At 46.9% G+C, this 20,251-nt stretch overlaps 2 protein-coding genes across 2 annotated transcripts in view; both read right to left on the bottom strand.

Moving 5' to 3' along the window:
- The window catches only part of LOC137432315 (serine/threonine-protein kinase 38), a 444,663-nt gene that overhangs the window by 231,642 nt on the left and 192,770 nt on the right, over nt 1-20,251 (bottom strand). The window lies entirely within an intron of this gene.
- LOC137432322 (transcription factor ETV6) overlaps nt 1-20,251 on the bottom strand; it is an 86,328-nt gene that overhangs the window by 65,247 nt on the left and 830 nt on the right. Inside the window, exon 2 of the mRNA XM_068124153.2 lies at nt 5,133-5,235. Coding sequence (XP_067980254.2) covers nt 5,133-5,235 — 103 coding nt within the window. The remainder of the gene's footprint in view (nt 1-5,132; nt 5,236-20,251) is intronic.

The raw sequence follows: 20,251 nt of genomic DNA, 5'->3' as shown, positions 1-20,251 counted from the left end.
TCAATTCAATGGTTGGCATCTTTCTATTTCTTAAGGATATTATCTTCAGGTTTTGCTCATCCTTGTTGGACAGCATTTTGGGTCTTCCAGTCCTAGGTTTGGCAATACGGGACTTTCAAAATGATGTGTAAAGGCAAATGAGGCCTTTCACGCATGCTGTGTGTTTTCAGTGATTCATTTCCACGAGCCGGGGCACTTTTAACCTGCCACTGCGGGGGAAAAACCTAAGTCAAATACTCTTTTTAACATAATTTTCAGCATTTAAACAAAAGTGCAATTTCACAGTGGTTAACCATAATTGTTGTGTTCCTGGATGCAAACAGATTCATGAAAATATAGAAAATACAATAAATATCCATGGATGAGAGAAGTGTCAAGCTCCTGCCATTTCCTGTTCGGACATTGAAGCATCGGCAGTGGATATAACACACATACATACACATACGGATGGACGACTCAACTTTTACCAAAACAGTTTATGCAAAAATCTAGAATAATTTATCTTGTGGCCCTAGAACCAAACAAGTAATACAGACTTGGCATTTAATATGGAATATTTTTTTTGTGGGGGTGAACTTACTTTTCAAGATGACTTAGAACCAAAAGTTAATTGGCATTATATTGAAATTATTCTAGATTTTGTTAATGTGACCTTTAAAAGAAACAAAAACCACATTTGACATTTCGAAGCAAATAAATTGATCCTTGAAAGTGATGTAAACTGATATCGAACTCGATTCACGGACAGTACTGTGTTAAAGTTCTGTACGTTTTCCAGAAGTATCTCTTTATTTTGCACATTAGCCAAAAAAAAATTCAACAAAAACAAAAGCTAAATTATGACTGGGATTACGGACAGTAAAATTACAGTTCAGTACTTCGTGTAACCCCCACGAGCATTCAGGAGAGCACGTACACATTGAGGCATGCTGTTCACGAGATTTGCCAAGGTTTGGACAGGAATCGCTTGCCATGCAGTGACAATAGTCTGCTGCAATTCACGCACAGAGGTAGGCTGCTGGTCCAAGTTGTCGATTTGACGCGTTAATTCTGCCCACAAGTTCTCTATCGGATTCATATCCGGTGACATGGCAGGCCACTCCATATGCTCTACACCACGGTCAGCAAGAAAGTGTTGGATCATGCGAGCATGATGAGGCCGTGCATTATCATCTTGGAAGACAAAGTTTCCTCTAAAGGCTGCACGAGCAAATGGAAGCAATGTTTCTTCCAGAATGACCCTGTACTTGAACTGGTTCAAGTTTCCATTTAGAACAACCAGGTCAGTTTTGCCCCCTGCATGAAAAGCAGCCCAGACGGTCACCCCACCACCTCCAGCTTGGACTCTTGGCACTATACAATCTTCCTTGTGGGCTTCATGCACTTGTCTGCGCACTCGGACGTGGACATCTTGACCAGAAATCTAGACTCGTCACTGAAGGTCACGTGATTCCAGTGTCCTGGCTGCCATTGCCGGTGCTCTCTGGCCCACTGCAATCGGCGCTGGCTGTGTTGTCTGGTCAGGCGTGGCTTTCTCAGGGGACGCCTGGCACGATAGCCTGCTTGAACCAGTCGTTGGTTGACTAGCCTTCTGGATACAGGCACATTTGTCAGTTGCTGCCACTCAGCCCTAAGCCGATTTGCTGACTTGGTACGGCCATTGCAGACTAACCGGTGCAGCTGGCGATCATCTCTCCTTGTGGTTCTGCGTGGATGTCCTGGCCTCGGTATTGGAGTAGGGACACCCCTCTGAGCATTTCGTTTCAGGATCTTTGACACCTGACCTTGAGTGATGCCATACTGCCGAACAATAGCACGCTGTTTCATGCCAGAATTTCGTAAAGCCACCACTCCATGACAAACAGCATTGTCAATTTGACGGACCATCTCCAGAGGAAGCGGCAATAACTTTTGTAGACGTGCAGCAGTTGTTTTCCACTAATACAGAACGCAACAACCCTTATATACCCGATTGTGAAGCCAATCGTCAAATGTACCTGTCCTTACATTTTGTCACGCCACCTGTGATATAATCCTGTTATTGACTTCTTGCTGCGAAAGACAATCAGTGATATGGTTCTTTCAACAAAGACATCACCCGAGGGTAAAAGAAACTCACCAGATTGATATACTGAGTTCAGAAAGTAAACCCAAGTCAAGAAAAAAAAAATCCATATTAAATGCCAAGTCTGTATATTTATAACAACCGTCAAAGCTCCCATAGCCCCCATCCCCTCCCAACACGATTAATCTACAATATAAGAGAGTCGTTGGTCTGTGTATCTGTGTGTTGCCATTTTTCGGAGATGGCTGAACGGATTTTTTTTTTCTTGATTTTCTAAAAGTCACTCTATAGTGCCTAAGCCATTTTGATTAATGAGAGTTATATACAAGTACACATTCGCACAAATAAATACAAAACAATTACCAGACATTTGAACACAAATAATCAAACAATTCCAGAAGCGGTCGAAGTTGGTGGTAAGGCTTCTTCTTCTACCTGAAGGTCATCATACTTAATTCAGAAAAGTGATGAATGGCACATTCAGCAGCATATATTCAATGAAAAGGTAAAATTATGATTTGACATTTGTGATGGATTCTGATTTGGATGTAATTGCTTTTCCATTATATTTGTCCTCATTTCTAAGATGTTAATGTTTCTTTTTCACTTGAGCAACGCCAGAAACTCCAGCTATAAACGCTTTTATACTTTACTCGGGGTACAAATACAAATACAACTTTGTTTGGGTAACATAGGCTATATGGCCGCAGCCTCATGTGGGGGTCTAGGGGACCCCCCCCCCCCTCCCTCTCCCCTCACCTCTCTCTCCCCTCCCCCTTCCACTCTCCTCACTCCATTGCTCACCCCTCACCCCTCCCTCCTCTGCCTCCTCTGCCTCCTCGGCCTCCTCCCCCTCCCCCCATCGGGAACGCCGGGTACTCCTGATAGTCATCTATAAAGCTCATTCTAACCACTCACTGACTGATATTAATGTTCGGTATCCTCCGGGTGATGCAGAAGGCTGAAATTTCGCATGCCGTGGACATCGAAGCTGGGAGAAATCATATAACCGCCGGAAAGCGTCCATAAGTGAAAATGTACACAAAAAAACCATAAACGCGTCCGTCAAAAAAGGCAAAACGTCAATCTATATTCAGCATTTCAAAGTTTATTAATCCTTGATCGAGACTTAATATTTGGTAGCACAGCCTTTGGACAAAATAACTGCAGTCAAGCGCTTCCTATAGCCATGAATGAGCTTCCTTCACCTCTCTACTGGCACTTTGGCCCACTCTTCTTGCGCAAACTGCCCCAGTTCTCCCAGATTTGAAGGGTGCTTTCTCCCAACTGGTTTTCAGATCTCCCCACAGGTGTTCAATGAGATTTAGATCAGGACTCATTGCTGGCCACTTCAGAACAGTCCAGCGTTTTGTCTTGAACCATTCCTGGGTGCTTTTTGAAGTGTGTTTGGGGTCATTGTCCTGCTGCAAGACCCTTGACCTTTGATGGAGACCCAGCTTTCTGACACTGGGTTGAACATTGAGCTCCAAAATGCCTTGGTTATCTCCTGATTTCATGATGCAATGCACACATTCAAGGCACCCAGTGCCAGAGGCAGCACAGCAACCCCAAAACGTCACTGAACCTCCACCATGTTTGACTGTAGGGAAGGTGTTCCTTTCTTTGAAGTGTCCATTTTGTTTTCTGTAAACATAGAGATGATGTGCTTTTCCAAAAAGCTCTAATTTGGTCTCATCTGTCCATAGGACATTCTCCCAGAAGGATTTTGGCTTGCTCTGGTGTGTTTTAGCAAACTCCAGTCGGGCTTTCTCAGCAGTGGGGTCTTCCTGAGTTTCCAGCCATAGAACCCCCTTTCATTGAGTTGGCTACAGATGTTGTGAGTTGAAACTGTCGTACCTTGTGTCTGAACGTCAGCTTGAATCTGTTTGGCAGATGATCGAGGTGCTTTCTCCACCATTCGAACAATCCTTCGCTGCAAACTTCTATCAAGTTTTCTGTTGTGGCGACGTCCTGGGAGGTTGGCTACAGTGCCATGGGCCTTAAACTTCCAGATAACATTACGTACGGTGGACACAGGAACATCAAGGCCTCTGGAGATGGACTTGTAGCCTTGAGATTGTCCATGCTTGGCTACAATCTTGTGTCTGATCTCCTCAGACAATTCTCTGGTTTTCTTTCTTTTCTCCATGCTCGTTGCGGTAAACAGTGACTCAAAACAGCAGAATGACCCCTTTTCTCTTTTCAAACTGTTTGAATGATGATTTTTATATTGCAGGCCCCTGCAACTCACCGCAGGCGAGTTCAATTCCAAAGTAAAGGAGAATCACCTGCTTGAAATCTAATTATTTCTAACAACTTCTAAAAGGTGCTAATAATATTGTCCGGGCCATTTTTGGATTTCTGTGTGGAATAAGCTAAGATTTCGTAATTTTATCAGATTTTTTGGTTTTGTTCCACTGCATACCAAATAAATAAATATGTGGAGACCAATATATTTTTTAATTTCAACGATTTTCTGGAGGAAATGGTGCATTATTTGGAAAAAGTGCAAGGGTGACAATATTTTTGGCCACAACTGTAACATCCATCTGTTGTAACTCTTGAATGTGTCTAAGACTTTGGCCTAGCCGTTTGTGTTGCTGTGTTTCCACCCTTCTTCTTTTCCTGTTTGTTCATTCCCTTGCTCATGTCCAACTGTTGCCCCACTGCCCCAGTAACAGTTCCCTCCGTCAACTCACTCTTTAATGTGCCTCGATCTTGTGTAGAAAAAAACATATAACTCCATAGAATTTGCCAGTAATTACAGTGGAGGCAGTCACGTCTTGCCTGGTGGGTTCCTGATTGGCTGCGAAATGCATATAATACATCATGTAAGCTCCGCAGCCAATCAACAACAAAACACGAAATACACCATATAAATTATGGAAACTTCATGAGTTTGCATTTACTGCTCAACAAAGTACAATTTTCATAGAAATATTGTGAAGCTCAAATTTTAATTAACATGGAGGAACTCTCAGTGTTTGATATTCGAATTAATTTCACTTTAATAGCATTTATCAGCCACTGGTGGCAGTGAAGGAGGAGTACCAGAATGGATACATACCGATGAGTATGGCTCCTGGGTCTGGCATATCCCTTTCATTTGACCTGTGTGCAGCTGATTGAGGAAGAGGGCTTAAAGGAGGTGTGTAACTCATTCCATCAGCCTGAAAATACATCAAGAGAAAAAAATTAAGAAGTTTAAGCAAAATTCAAGCAAATAACTTGGTACCATAAAGATATTGCAACAAAAATGGACTACTGTATTGTGTGTTAAAGGGTTCATTAGTTGACATTTGCATGTTTAGAGTAGATATTTGAAAACCACAATTTAGGCCTGCCAAGAGAGTGTAGGAGAACCTCGTCTCCCCTCCATCACCTACTTGTATTTTTCACTGTTAAGTGTGCTTATTTCTCATTTATTTATTTGACTCATATAGTTTTCGACTTTCTCCTCACCGGCCTTGCGACGTCTCATGAGCCAAAGGGAAGATGTGTTTCTCTTGAATCAAGCCAATCAACAGTGTGCGTGAGCAATGACACCAATGAGCGCAGAGACTTGATGACGACAAGCGAGAGATGGTTTTGAACCAAGTTTTCTGGGAATTCCAGGTTTGCAGTTTTCCGGCTGTAGTTCAAAGCACATGGACGTCCTGATTGGCTCTTACTCCATCCACTTCATCTAAGTATTTGTTCATCTAAATATTTTTGTCATTTAAACCCGAGTTGATTCGAGCTTGCATAATGTTATTTACACCCGAGTTGATTCGAGCTCGTGTAGTGTCGTTGAACCCCGATTTGAAATGAGCTTGTGCCATGTAACGTCGATTAAACCCGAGTTTATATGAGCTTGTGCCGTATAACGTCATTTAAACCCGTTGATACGAGCTTGTGCTGTGTAATGTCATTTAAACCCGAGTTGATATGAGCTTGTGCCGTGTAACGTCGTTTAAACCAGAGTTGATATGAGCTTGTGCTGTGTAACGCCATTTAAACCTGATTTGATATGAGCTTGTGCTGTGTAATGTCATTTAAACCTGTTGATATGAGCTTGTGCCGTGTAACGTCGTTTAAACCAGAGTTGATATGAGCTTGTGCTGTGTAACGTCATTTAAACCTGAGTTGATATGAGCTTGTGCCGTGTAACGTCATTTAAACCCGAGTTGATATGAGCTTGACCCGTGTAATGTTGTTTAAACCAGAGTTGATATGAGCTTGTGGTGTTTAACGTCATTTAAACCCGAGTTGATATGAGCTTGTGTCGTGTAACGTCATTTAAACCCAAGTTGATATGAGCTTGTGCCGTGTAACGTTGTTTAAACCCGAGTTGATGTGAGCTTGTGCCATGTAAAGTCGTTTAAACCAGAGTTGATATGAGCTTGTGCCGTGTAATGTCGTTTAAACCCGAGTTGATATGAGCTTGTGCCATGTAACGTCATAAAAACTGAGTTGATATGATATTGTGCTGTGTAACGTCGTTTAAACCCGAGTTGACATGAGCTTGTGCTGTGTAATGTCATTTAAACCCAAGTTGATTTGAGCTTGTGTTGTGCAACGTCATTTAAACCCGAGTTGATATGAGCTTGTGCCGTGTAATGTTGTTTAAACCCGAGTTTATATGCGCTTGTGCCGTGTAACATCATTTAAATCCGTTGATATGAGCTTGTGCTGTGTAATGTCATTTAAACCTGAGTTGATGTGAGCTTGTGCTGTGTAACGTCGTTGAAACCTGAGTTGATATGAGCTTGTGCCGTTTAACGTCATTTAAACCCGAGTTGATATGAGCTTGAGCCGTGTAATGTTGTTTAAACCAGAGTTGATATGAGCTTGTGTCGTGTTACATTATTTAAACCCAAGTTGATATGAGCTTGTGCCGTGTAACGTTGTTTAAACCTGAGTTGATGTGAGCTTGTGCCGTGTAACATAATTTAAACCCGAGCTGATTTGAGCTTGGGCCGTGTAACGTCGTTTAAACCAGAGTTGATATGAGCTTGTGCCGGGTAATGTCGTTTAAACCCGAGCTGATTTGAGCTTGGGCCGTGTAACGTCGTTTAAACCAGAGTTGATATGATATTGTGCTGTGTAACGTCGTTTAAACCCGAGTTGACATGAGCTTGTGCTGTGTAATGTCATTTAAACCCGAGTTGATATGAGCTTGTGTCGTGTAGCGTCATTTAAACCCAAGTTGATTTGAGCTTGTGTCGTGCAACGTCATTTAAACCTGAGTTGATATGAGCTTGTGCCGTGTAATGGTGTTTAAACCCGAGTTTATATGCGCTTGTGCCGTGTAACATCATTTAAACCCGTTGATATGAGCTTGTGCTGTGTAATGTCATTTAAACCTGTTGATGTGAGCTTGTGCTGTGTAACGTCGTTTAAACCCGAGTTGATATGAGCTTGTGCTGTGTAAGGTCGTTTAAGCCCGAGTTGATATGAGCTTGTGCTGGGTAACGTTGTTTAAAGCGGAGTTGATATGAGCTTGTGCTGTGTAACATTGTTTAAACCTGAGTTGATATGAGCTTGAGCTGTGTAACGTCATTTAAACCCGAGTTGATATGAGCTTGTGCCGTGTAACGGCGTTTAAACCCGAGTTTATATGCGCGTGTGCCGTGTAATGTCATTTAACCCGTTGATATGATCTTGTGCTGTGTAACGTCATTGAAACCCGAGTTGATACGAGATTGTGCTGTGTAACGTCATTTAAACCCGTTGATATGAGCTTATGCCGTGTAACGTCATTTAAACCCGAGTTGATATGAGCTTGTGCTGTGTAAGATCGTTTAAACCCTAGTTGATATGAGTTTGTGCTGTGTAACGTCGTTTAAACCTGAGTTGATATGAGTTTGTGCTGTGTAACGTCATTTAAACCCGAGTTGATATGAGTTTGTGCTGTGTAACGTCGTTTAAACCCGAGTTGATATGAGTTCGTGCTGTGTAACGTCGTTTAAACCCGAGTTGATATAAGATTGTGCTGTGTAACGTCGATTAAACCCGAGTTTATATGAGCTTGTGCCGTATAACGTCATTTAAACCCGTTGATACGAGCTTGTGCTGTGTAATGTCATTTAAACCCGAGTTGATATGAGCTTGTGCCGTGTAACGTCGTTTAAACCAGAGTTGATATGAGATTGTGCTGTGTAACGTCATTTAAACCTGAGTTGATATGAGCTTGTGCTGTGTAATGTCATTTAAACCTGTTGATATGAGCTTGTGCCGTGTAACGTCGTTTAAACCAGAGTTGATATGAGCTTGTGTCGTGTAACATTATTTAAACCCAAGTTGATATGAGCTTGTGCCGTGTAACGTTGTTTAAACCTGAGTTGATGTGAGGTTGTGCCGTGTAACATAGTTTAAACCCGAGTTGATTTGAGCTTGGGCCGTGTAACGTCGTTTAAACCAGAGTTGATATGAGCTTGTGCCGTGTAATGTCGTTTAAACCCGAGCTGATTTGAGCTTGGGCCGTGTAACGTCGTTTAAACCAGAGTTGATATGATATTGTGCTGTGTAACGTCGTTTAAACCCGAGTTGACATGAGCTTGTGCTGTGTAATGTCATTTAAACCCGAGTTGATATGAGCTTGTGTCGTGTAGCGTCATTTAAACCCAAGTTGATTTGAGCTTGTGTCGTGCAACGTCATTTAAACCTGAGTTGATATGAGCTTGTGCCGTGTAATGGTGTTTAAACCCGAGTTGATATGCGCTTGTGCCGTGTAACATCATTTAAACCCGTTGATATGAGCTTGTGCTGTGTAATGTCATTTAAACCTGAGTTGATGTGAGCTTGTGCTGTGTAACGTCGTTTAAACCCGAGTTGATATGAGCTTGTGCTGTGTAAGGTCGTTTAAGCCCGAGTTGATATGAGCTTGTGCTGGGTAACGTTGTTTGAAGCCGAGTTGATATGAGCTTGTGCTGTGTAACATTGTTTAAACCTGAGTTGATATGAGCTTGAGCTGTGTAACGTCATTTAAACCCAAGTTGATATGAGCTTGTGCCGTGTAACGTTGTTTAAACCCGAGTTGATGTGAGCTTGTGCCGTGTAACATAGTTTAAACACGAGCTGATTTGAGCTTGGGCCGTGTAACGTCGTTTAAACCCGAGGTGATGTGAGATTGTGCCGTGTAAAGTCGATAAAACCCGAGTTGATATGATCTTGTGCTGTGTAACGTCATTGAAACCCGAGTTGATACGAGATTGTGCTGTGTAACGTCATTTAAACCCGTTGATATGAGCTTATGCCGTGTAACGTCATTTAAACCCGAGTTGATATGAGCTTGTTCTGTGTAAGATCGTTTAAACCCTAGTTGATATGAGTTTGTGCTGTGTAACGTCGTTTAAACCTGAGTTGATATGAGTTTGTGCTGTGTAACGTCATTTAAACCCGAGTTGATATGAGTTTGTGCTGTGTAACGTCGTTTAAACCCGAGTTGATATGAGTTTGTGCTGTGTAACGTCGTTTAAACCCGAGTTGATATAAGATTGTGCTGTGTAACGTCGATTAAACCCGAGTTTATATGAGCTTGTGCCGTATAACGTCATTTAAACCCGTTGATACGAGCTTGTGCTGTGTAATGTCATTTAAACCCGAGTTGATATGAGCTTGTGCCGTGTAACGTCGTTTAAACCAGAGTTGATATGAGATTGTGCTGTGTAACGTCATTTAAACCTGAGTTGATATGAGCTTGTGCTGTGTAATGTCATTTAAACCTGTTGATATGAGCTTGTGCCGTGTAACGTCGTTTAAACCAGAGTTGATATGAGCTTGTGTCGTGTAACATTATTTAAACCCAAGTTGATATGAGCTTGTGCCGTGTAACGTTGTTTAAACCTGAGTTATTGTGAGCTTGTGCCGTGTAACATAGTTTAAACCCGAGCTGATTTGAGCTTGGGCCGTGTAACGTCGTTTAAACCAGAGTTGATATGAGCTTGTGCCGTGTAATGTCGTTTAAACCCGAGCTGATTTGAGCTTGGGCCGTGTAACGTCGTTTAAACCAGAGTTGATATGATATTGTGCTGTGTAACGTCGTTTAAACCCGAGTTGACATGAGCTTGTGCTGTGTAATGTCATTTAAACCCGAGTTGATATGAGCTTGTGTCGTGTAGCGTCATTTAAACCCAAGTTGATTTGAGCTTGTGTCGTGCAACGTCATTTAAACCTGAGTTGATATGAGCTTGTGCCGTGTAATGGTGTTTAAACCCGAGTTTATATGCGCTTGTGCCGTGTAACATCATTTAAACCCGTTGATATGAGCTTGTGCTGTGTAATGTCATTTAAACCTGAGTTGATGTGAGCTTGTGCTGTGTAACGTCGTTTAAACCCGAGTTGATATGAGCTTGTGCTGTGTAAGGTCGTTTAAGCCCGAGTTGATATGAGCTTGTGCTGGGTAACGTTGTTTGAAGCCGAGTTGATATGAGCTTGTGCTGTGTAACATTGTTTAAACCTGAGTTGATATGAGCTTGAGCTGTGTAACGTCATTTAAACCCAAGTTGATATGAGCTTGTGCCGTGTAACGTTGTTTAAACCCGAGTTGATGTGAGCTTGTGCCGTGTAACATAGTTTAAACACGAGCTGATTTGAGCTTGGGCCGTGTAACGTCGTTTAAACCCGAGGTGATGTGAGATTGTGCCGTGTAAAGTCGATAAAACCCGAGTTGATATGATCTTGTGCCATGTAATGTCATTTAAACCCGAGTTGCTGTGAGCTTGTGCCGTGCAACATCGTTTAAACACAAGTCGATATGAGCATGTGCCGTGTAACGTCATTTAAACCCGAGTTGAAATGAGCTTGTGCCATGTAACGTCGTTTAAACCAGAGTTGATATGAGCGTGTGCCGTGTAATGTCGTTTAAACCCGAGTTGATATCAGCTTGTGCCATGTAATGTCATAAAAACTGAGTTGATATGATATTGTGCTGTGTAACGTCGTTTAAACCCGAGTTGATATGAGCTTGTGTCGTGTAGCGTCATTTAAACCCAAGTTGATTTGAGCTTGTGTCGTGCAACGTCGTTTAAACCCGAGTTGATATGAGCTTGTGCCGTGTAATGTTGTTTAAACCCGAGTTTATATGCGCTTGTGCCGTGTAACATCGTTTAAACCCGTTGATATGAGCTTGTGCTGTGTAATGTCATTTAAACCTGAGTTGATGTGAGCTTGTGCTGTGTAACGTCGTTTAAACCCGAGTTGATATGAGCTTGTGCTGTGTAAGGTCGTTTAAGCCCGAGTTGATATGAGCTTGTGCTGGGTAACGTTGTTTAAAGCCGAGTTGATATGAGCTTGTGCTGTGTAACATTGTTTAAACCTGAGTTGATATGAGCTTGTGCTGTGTAACGTCGTTTAAACCCGAGGTGATATGAGCTTGTGCCGTGTAACGGTGTTTAAACCCGAGTTTATATGCGCTTGTGCCGTGTAATGTCATTTAACCCGTTGATATGATCTTGTGCTGTGTAACGTCATTGAAACCCAAGTTGATACGAGATTGTGCTGTGTAACGTCATTTAAACCCGTTGATATGAGCTTATGCCGTGTAACGTCATTTAAACCCGAGTTGATATGAGCTTGTGCTGTGTAACATCGTTTAAACCCGAGTTGATATGAGTTTGTGCTGTGTAACGTCATTTAAACCCGAGTTGATATGAGTTTGTGCTGTGTAACGTCGTTTAAACACGAGTTGATATGAGTTTGTGCTGTGTAACGTCGTTTAAACCCGAGTTGATATGAGTTTGTGCTGTGTAACGTCGTTTAAACCCGAGTTGATATGAGATTGTGCTGTGTAACGTCATTTAAACCCGTTGATATGAGCTTGTGCTGTGTAACGTCGTTTAAACCAGAGTTGAAATGAGTTTGTGCTGTGTAACGTCGTTTAAACCCGTTGCTATGAGCTTGTGCCGTGTAACGTCATTTAAACCCGAGTTGATATGAGCTTGAGCCATGTAACGTTGTTTAAACCCGAGTTCATCTGAGCTTGTGCTGTGTCATGTCATTTAAACCCGAGTTGATATGAGCTTGAGCCATGTAACGTTGTTTAAACCCGATTTGACACGAGCTTGTGCTGTGTACCGTCATTTAAACCCGAGTTGATATGAGCTTGAGCCGTGTAACGTTGTTTAAACCAGAGTTGATATGAGCTTGTGCTGTGTAACGTCATTTAAACCCGAGTTGATATGAGCTTGACCCATGTAACGTTGTTTAAACCCGAGTTGATATGAGCTTTTGCTGTGTAACGTCATTTAAACTCGAGTTGATATGAGCTTGAGCCGTGTAACGTTGTTTAAACCCGAGTTGATATGAGCTTGTGTGGTGTTACGTCATTTAACCCTGAGTTGATATGAGCTTGTGCTGTGCAACGTCATTTAAACCCGAGTTGATATGAGCTTGAGCCGTGTAACGTTGTTTAAACCAGAGTTGATATGAGCTTGTGCTGTGTACCGTCATTTAAAACCGAGTTGATATGAGCTTGAGCCGTGTAATGTTGTTTGAACCAGAGTTGATATGAGCTTGTGCCGTGTAACGTCATTTAAACCCGAGTTGATATGAGCTTGAGCCGTGTAATGTTCTTTAAACCAGAGTTGATATGAGCTTGTGCTGTGTAACGTCATTTAAACCCGCGTTGATATGAGCTTGTGCTGTGTAACGTCATTTAAACCCGAGTCGATATGAGTTTGTGCTGTGCAACGTCGTTTAAACCCGAGTTGATATGAGCTTGTGCTGTGTAACGTCATTTAAACCCGAGTTTATATGAGCTTGTGCTGTGTAATGTTGTTTAAACCCGAGTTGATATGAGCTTGTGTTGTGTAACGTCATTTAAACCCGAGTTGATATGAGCTTGAGCCGTGTAACGTTGTTTAAACCAGAGTTGATATGAGCTTGTGCTGTGTAACGTCATTTTAACCCGAGTTGATATGAGCTTGTGCTGTGTGACGTCATTTAAACCCAAGTTGATATGAGCTTGTGCTGTGTAACGTCATTTAAACCCGAGTTGATATGAGCTTGAGCTGTGTAACGTTGTTTAAACCAGAGTTGATATGAGCTTGAGCCGTGTAACGTTGTTTAAACCAGAGTTGATATGAGCTTGTGCTGTGTAACGTCATTTAAACCCAAGTTGATTTGAGTTTGTGCTGTGTAACGTCGTTTAAACCCGAGTTGATATAAGATTGTGCTGTGTAACGTCGATTAAACCCGAGTTTATATGAGCTTGTGCCGTATAACGTCATTTAAACCCGTTGATACGAGCTTGTGCTGTGTAATGTCATTTAAACCCGAGTTGATATGAGCTTGTGCCGTGTAACGTCGTTTAAACCAGAGTTGATATGAGATTGTGCTGTGTAACGTCATTTAAACCTGAGTTGATATGAGCTTGTGCTGTGTAATGTCATTTAAACCTGTTGATATGAGCTTGTGCCGTGTAACGTCGTTTAAACCAGAGTTGATATGAGCTTGTGTCGTGTAACATTATTTAAACCCAAGTTGATATGAGCTTGTGCCGTGTAACGTTGTTTAAACCTGAGTTGATGTGAGCTTGTGCCGTGTAACATAGTTTAAACCCGAGCTGATTTGAGCTTGGGCCGTGTAACGTCGTTTAAACCAGAGTTGATATGAGCTTGTGCCGTGTAATGTCGTTTAAACCCGAGCTGATTTGAGCTTGGGCCGTGTAACGTCGTTTAAACCAGAGTTGATATGATATTGTGCTGTGTAACGTCGTTTAAACCCGAGTTGACATGAGCTTGTGCTGTGTAATGTCATTTAAACCCGAGTTGATATGAGCTTGTGTCGTGTAGCGTCATTTAAACCCAAGTTGATTTGAGCTTGTGTCGTGCAACGTCATTTAAACCTGAGTTGATATGAGCTTGTGCCGTGTAATGGTGTTTAAACCCGAGTTTATATGCGCTTGTGCCGTGTAACATCATTTAAACCCGTTGATATGAGCTTGTGCTGTGTAATGTCATTTAAACCTGAGTTGATGTGAGCTTGTGCTGTGTAACGTCGTTCAAACCCGAGTTGATATGAGCTTGTGCTGTGTAAGGTCGTTTAAGCCTGAGTTGATATGAGCTTGTGCTGGGTAACGTTGTTTAAAGCCGAGTTGATATGAGCTTGTGCTGTGTAACATTGTTTAAACCTGAGTTGATATGAGCTTGAGCTGTGTAACGTCATTTAAACCCAAGTTGATATGAGCTTGTGCCGTGTAACGTTGTTTAAACCCGAGTTGATGTGAGCTTGTGCCGTGTAACATAGTTTAAACACGAGCTGATTTGAGCTTGGGCCGTGTAACGTCGTTTAAACCCGAGGTGATGTGAGATTGTGCCGTGCAACATCGTTTAAACACAAGTCGATATGAGCATGTGCCGTGTAACGTCATTTAAACCCGAGTTGAAATGAGCTTGTGCCATGTAACGTCGTTTAAACCAGAGTTGATATGAGCGTGTGCCGTGTAATGTCATTTAAACCCGAGTTGATATGAGTTTGTGCTGTGTAACGTCGTTTAAACACGAGTTGATATGAGTTTGTGCTGTGTAACGTCGTTTAAACCCGAGTTGATATGAGTTTGTGCTGTGTAACGTCGTTTAAACCCGAGTTGATATGAGTTTGTGCTGTGTAACGTCGTTTAAACCCGAGTTGATATGAGATTGTGCTGTGTAGCGTCATTTAAACCCGAGTTGATGTGAGCTTGTGCCGTGTAACATAGTTTAAACACGAGCTGATTTGAGCTTGGGCCGTGTAACGTCGTTTAAACCAGAGTTGATATGAGCTTGAGCCGTGTAACGTTGTTTAAACCAGAGTTGATATGAGCTTGTGCTGTGTAACGGTATTTAAACCCGAGTTGATATGAGCTTGTGCTGTGTAACGTCATTTAAACCCAAGTTGATATGAGCTTGTGCTGTGTAACGTCATTTAAACCCGAGTTGATATGAGCTTGTGCTGTGTAACGTCATTTAAACCCAAGTTGATATGAGCTTGAGCCGTGTAACGTTGTTTAAACCAGAGTTGATATGAGCTTGAGCCGTGTAACGTTGTTTAAACCAGAGTTGATATGAGCTTGTGCTGTGTAACGTCATTTTAACCCGAGTTGATATGAGCTTGTGCTGTGTGACGTCATTTAAACCCAAGTTGATATGAGCGTGTGCTGTGTAACGTCATTTAAACCCGAGTTGATATGAGCTTGAGCTGTGTAACGTTGTTTAAACCAGAGTTGATATGAGCTTGAGCCGTGTAACGTTGTTTAAACCAGAGTTGATATGAGCTTGTGCTGTGTAACGTCATTTAAACCCAAGTTGATATGAGCTTGTGCTGTGTAACGTCATTTAAACCCAAGTTGATATGAGCTTGTGCGATGTTTTGACGTCTGGTTCGGAGTCTCCAGCCGATTTGGTGTTTTCTTCTGTTCTTTCTTGGTTCTGTGTTTTTAAACGAAATAGAAACAATGCAGGTAAAGGTAACTTCAATGCACGAGAGCGCGTTCCTGAGCGGGGAAGACCCACATTGGTCAAGGTGGGAAGAAGTGCGAAATATTTTATTGTTATTGTTATTATTATTACTAGGGCATGCCCGTACTATATATATATCTAAAATTATATCCCCCCCCTCTATTTACATGAAATGGTTTGGTCCATTCGCAAAGCCAAAGCGAACGGCTTGCGAGTACGGTGACAATCCCCCCCCTCTATTTACATGAAATGGTTTGGTCCATTCGCAAAGCCAAAGCGAACGGCTTGCGAGTACGGTGACAATCCCCCCCCTCTATTTACATGAAATGGTTTGGTCCAAAGCGAACGGCTTGCGGAGTTTGGTAAAGAAATCGCCATAGCTCGGTAACTACTTCTCCGATTAATATGAAACCTTGAAAAGGCACATCCTCGGGTCCCCAGCAATATACCTGGCAAGTTTCAAGTATATCGGACCCGTGGTTGTCGAGAAACAGCGGTCACAGACAAACAAACACACAGACACACAGACACACAGACACACACACACACAGAGATTACTGGAATTATAGATAGATATTGAAGTGCGCGGTGCTACGCGCGCGACTTGCTACCAAGGAGGAAGCGGACAACGCGGTAAGTTTAATGTTCTTTATTAAAAGAGGTCACTGTAGCACTGGCGCGCTCCGGGCTGCGCGCCCGGTGTATATCCTGAGGCCACGCCTACCCCTCGGCGTGGCCGCCGCCCACTTGGTGCGCGGAATGATGTCACCACGCCAGTGAGCTTCCGTGTCCGCCACACGCGCCCCCCCAGAATTCCCGCGCACCTGGAAGGCCAATTTGCAGGGCAAACGGATGACCCGGCCGAAGCGACTGGCGGCGTCCGGGGTGCAGGGATGCCAGGTGGGATGCCCCCGGCTGTACCCGGGATGGGTGCCGGACCGGGGGGCGGCGTGCCTGCGGTGCTGGGCGGTGCCGGGGGTCCGCCCGAAGAGGGGCGGCCCCGACGCGGGGGCCGAGCCACCGGCGGTGGGTGGTCCATGTCGAGGTGGGCCGGCTTGAGGCGGTCTATGGAGACCCGGTCAGGAGTGCCGCCGATGTCCAGGGTGAAATGTTTCACCCCGGTCTCCAGCACGCGGAAAGGCCCGTCGTACGGGGGCCACAGTGGTGTCCGGTGGGCGTCGTGCCGGACGAAGACGTACTCCGCGGTGCGAAGCTCTGGGGCGACGTGTGTAGGAGGGTGCCCGTGGTGCGCCGTCGGCACCGGGGCGAACTTCCGGGCGGTCTCCTGCAGCGCAGAACGCTCCTGCGCCGCGGACCATGGTGCCGTGGGGTCGGGGAGGAACTCGCCCGGCACCCGCAGCGGTTGCCCAAAAACCAACTCCGCCGCGGAGGCGCGCAGGTCGTCCTTGGGTGCCGTCCGGAGGCCCAGCAGGACCCAGGGGAGCCTGTCGACCCAGCCGCCGTCGCGGACGGTGGCCCGGAGCGCGGCCTTCAAGGAGCGGTGGAAGCGCTCGCACAGGCCGTTGGCCTGGGGGTGGTAGGCCGTGGTTCGGTGCAGCTGGACCCCGAGCCCCCGCGCGACCGCCCCCCCAGAGCTCCGAGGTGAACTGGGGGCCGCGGTCGGACGAGATGTCCGAGGGGGCGCCGAACCGGGCGACCCAGGTGGCGATGAACGCCTGTGCGACGTCCGCCGCCGTCGTCGTCGCCAAAGGCACGGCCTCTGGCCACCGGGTGGTGCGGTCCACCATGGTGAGGACATGGGTGAAACCCCACGAGGGGGCAGAGGTCCCACCAGGTCCACGTGAACGTGGTCGAACCGACGTTCCGGCACCGTAAACGGGGCCAAGGGGGCCTGGGTGTGTCGGTGCACCTTTGCGCGCTGGCACGCGAGGCACGTCCTGGTCCAGCTGCGGACGGCCTTCCGGAGGCCATGCCAGACAAACTTGTCGGTGACCAACCTCTGGGAGGCCCTCGTGCCCGGGTGGGACAGGCCGTGGATGGCGTCAAAAACCTGGCGCTGCCAGCCTGCGGGCACGATGGGGCTGCGGGCACCCAAAAAGTCGATGCTGGTGACGCCGAACCGGCACTTGGCGGGGTTCACGATCAGGCCGTGCTGGCCCAGACGTTCGAAGAGCGTGCGGAGGTGATGAAGGTGCTCTTCGCGGGACGCGCTGGCGACGAGGATGTCGTCCAGGTAGACGTACAAAAAATCCAAGCCGCGCAAGACGCTGTCCATTAGGCGCTGGAACGCCTGAGCCGCATTTTTCAAACCGAAGGGCATCCGAAGAAATTCGAAAAGCCCGAACGGCATGATGACAGCCATCTTCGGGATGTCCTCCGGCCTGACAGGAACCTGATGGTAGCCGCGCACGAGGTCCACCTTTGAAAAGAAGGACATCCCCGCCAACCGGGCGGAGAAGTCCTGTATGTGGGGGACGGGGTAGCGGTCGGGGGTGGTGGCGTCGTTGAGGCGCCGGTAGTCCCCGCACGGTCGCCATCCCCCGCCGGGCTTGGGCACGATGTGGAGCGGCGACGCCCACGCGCTCTCGGAGCGCCGCATGATGCCGAGCCGCTCCAGCATGGCGAATACCGCTTTCGCTACCGCGAGCTTCGTCGGCTCGAGGCGGCGTGCCCGGGCGTAGACCGGTGGCCCGGCGGTGGGGATGTGGTGTTCCACCCCATGCTTGACGGTCCCCGCCGAGAAGGTGGGCCTCGTGAGGGCCGGGAAACCCGCGAGGAGGCGGGCGAATTCGTCCGCTGCCGGAAGCGTACAGATGAACCTGGCCGGAACGGAACCGCTCAACAAGCCGCTCGGCGAGCCGCTCGGCGAGCCGCTCGATGAGCCGCTCTGTGAGCTGCTCAACGAGCCGGGCAGCGCGCACGCGAGCGAGCTGAACGTCTCAGCCAGGACAAGCCTTCTGCGCTTTACATCGACCAGTAATCCATTAGCACATAAGAAGTCCGCGCCGAGCAGTGGCATGGGCACGTCGGCCGTAACGAACGACCAACGGAAAACCTGCCCTCCGAACCGCAGAGAGAGACAGTGTTTTCCGTACGTGCGTATAGACGTACCATTGGCCGCAAGCAGCGCGGGACCTCGGCCCGCGGTTTGCTTGTCGGACGTACCGGCAGGAACGACACTCACCTGCGCACCCATGTCGCACAGGTAACGGTGCCCGGACAAGGTATCCGTTATGTACAGAAGGCTGTTTGAATTGCCGACGCTCACAGTTGCCACCGAGCGTCGGCTCGCCCGTTTCCCGACCTGCCGAATGAGCACGGCGGGCGACACTGCCGAGCCTCGTGGCCGAACTTGGCGTGGAAGAAACACCAGGTGGGCAGCTGCGGCGTCGGAGGCCCGGTTTTCTTCGCGGCGGTGGCGGTGGTGGGGGGCGGGGCGTGGCGGCGGACACGAGGTGCGGTGCATCAGGGAAAGCCTCGGGAGCGGCGACCGCGCCAAGACTCGCCTGCGTGTCCAAAGCCGCGTAGTATTTGTCGGCCTCGGCAGCGAGCGCACGGGGTTCCGTTAACGCGGAACCGGCCAAAGCGAGGCGGACTCGTGCTGGCAGCTGGCGTCGAAATAACGCCCGGAATAGAGCGTTCGGGGTTTCGTCGCCCATGAGCACCAGCATATGATCCATACGGACCGACGGTCGCGTGTCCCCGATCTCGGGGAGGTCCAAGAGGCGATCGGCCCGTGCGTCCACCGTAAGGCCGAACGTGGCGAGGAGGAGACGCTTGACCGCCTCGTACTTGCCGTCGGCAGGTTGGTCCCTTATGACCGATACGACGCGGGTGGCCGTGCCGGGCCCGAGGGCGGCGACCACGTGGCAGTACATGGTCTCGTCCACCGTGATGCCTCGAAGTCGGAACTGGGCTTCTGCCTGCAGGAACCAAACTTCGGCTTGTGACTCCCAGAATTCGGGGAGCTTGATGGAGACCGCGTTGGTTGCCATTGTTGCGGCGGTTTCGGGTGGTCAGCGACGGCTGACTCGAATGTCGGAGGTCACCAATGAAGTGCGCGGTGCTACGCGTGCGACTTGCTACCAAGGAGGAAGCGGACAACGCGGTAAGTTTAATGTTCTTTATTTTAAAAGGTCACTGTAGCACTGGCGCGCTCCGGGCTGCGCGCCCGGTGTATATCCTGAGGCCACGCCTACACCTCGGCGTGGCCGCCGCCCACTTGGTGCGCGGAATGATGTCACCACGCCAGTGAGCTTCCGTGTCCGCCACAATATTATTATTCCCGTAAACGCCAAAGAAGGTGTTCGCAGAAGCCGTGAATGACTTAAAGCATTCAGGGAGTGAATAACAGTGAACGTCCGAGCACGGGAAGCGACCCCGACATGATGGTCTGACATGGTCAAGCTGTTTACAGAAGACTTGGTGGGTAAAAGGATTCACCACGCACGCGGTAAAAGGATTCACCACGCACGGGGTAAAAGGATTCACCACGCACGGGGTAAAAGGATTCACCACGCACGGGGTAAAAGGATTCACCACGCACGGGGTAAAAGGATTCACCACGCACGGGGTAAAAGGATTCACCACGCACGGGGTAAAAGGATTCACCACGCACGGGGTAAAAGGATTCACCACGCACGGGGTAAAAGGATTCACCACGCACGGGGTAAAAGGATTCACCACGCACGGGGTAAAAGGATTCACCACGCACGGGGTAAAAGGATTCACCACGCACGGGGTAAAAGGATTCACCACGCACGGGGTAAAAGGATTCACCACGCACGGGGTAAAAGGATTCACCACG

Source organism: Myxine glutinosa, chromosome 8 (genome assembly GCF_964187855.1).
Source record: "Myxine glutinosa chromosome 8, kmMyxGlut1.1, whole genome shotgun sequence".
NCBI lineage: Eukaryota > Metazoa > Chordata > Myxini > Myxiniformes > Myxinidae > Myxine > Myxine glutinosa.
This window is presented reverse-complemented; position numbering and strand designations above follow the sequence as displayed.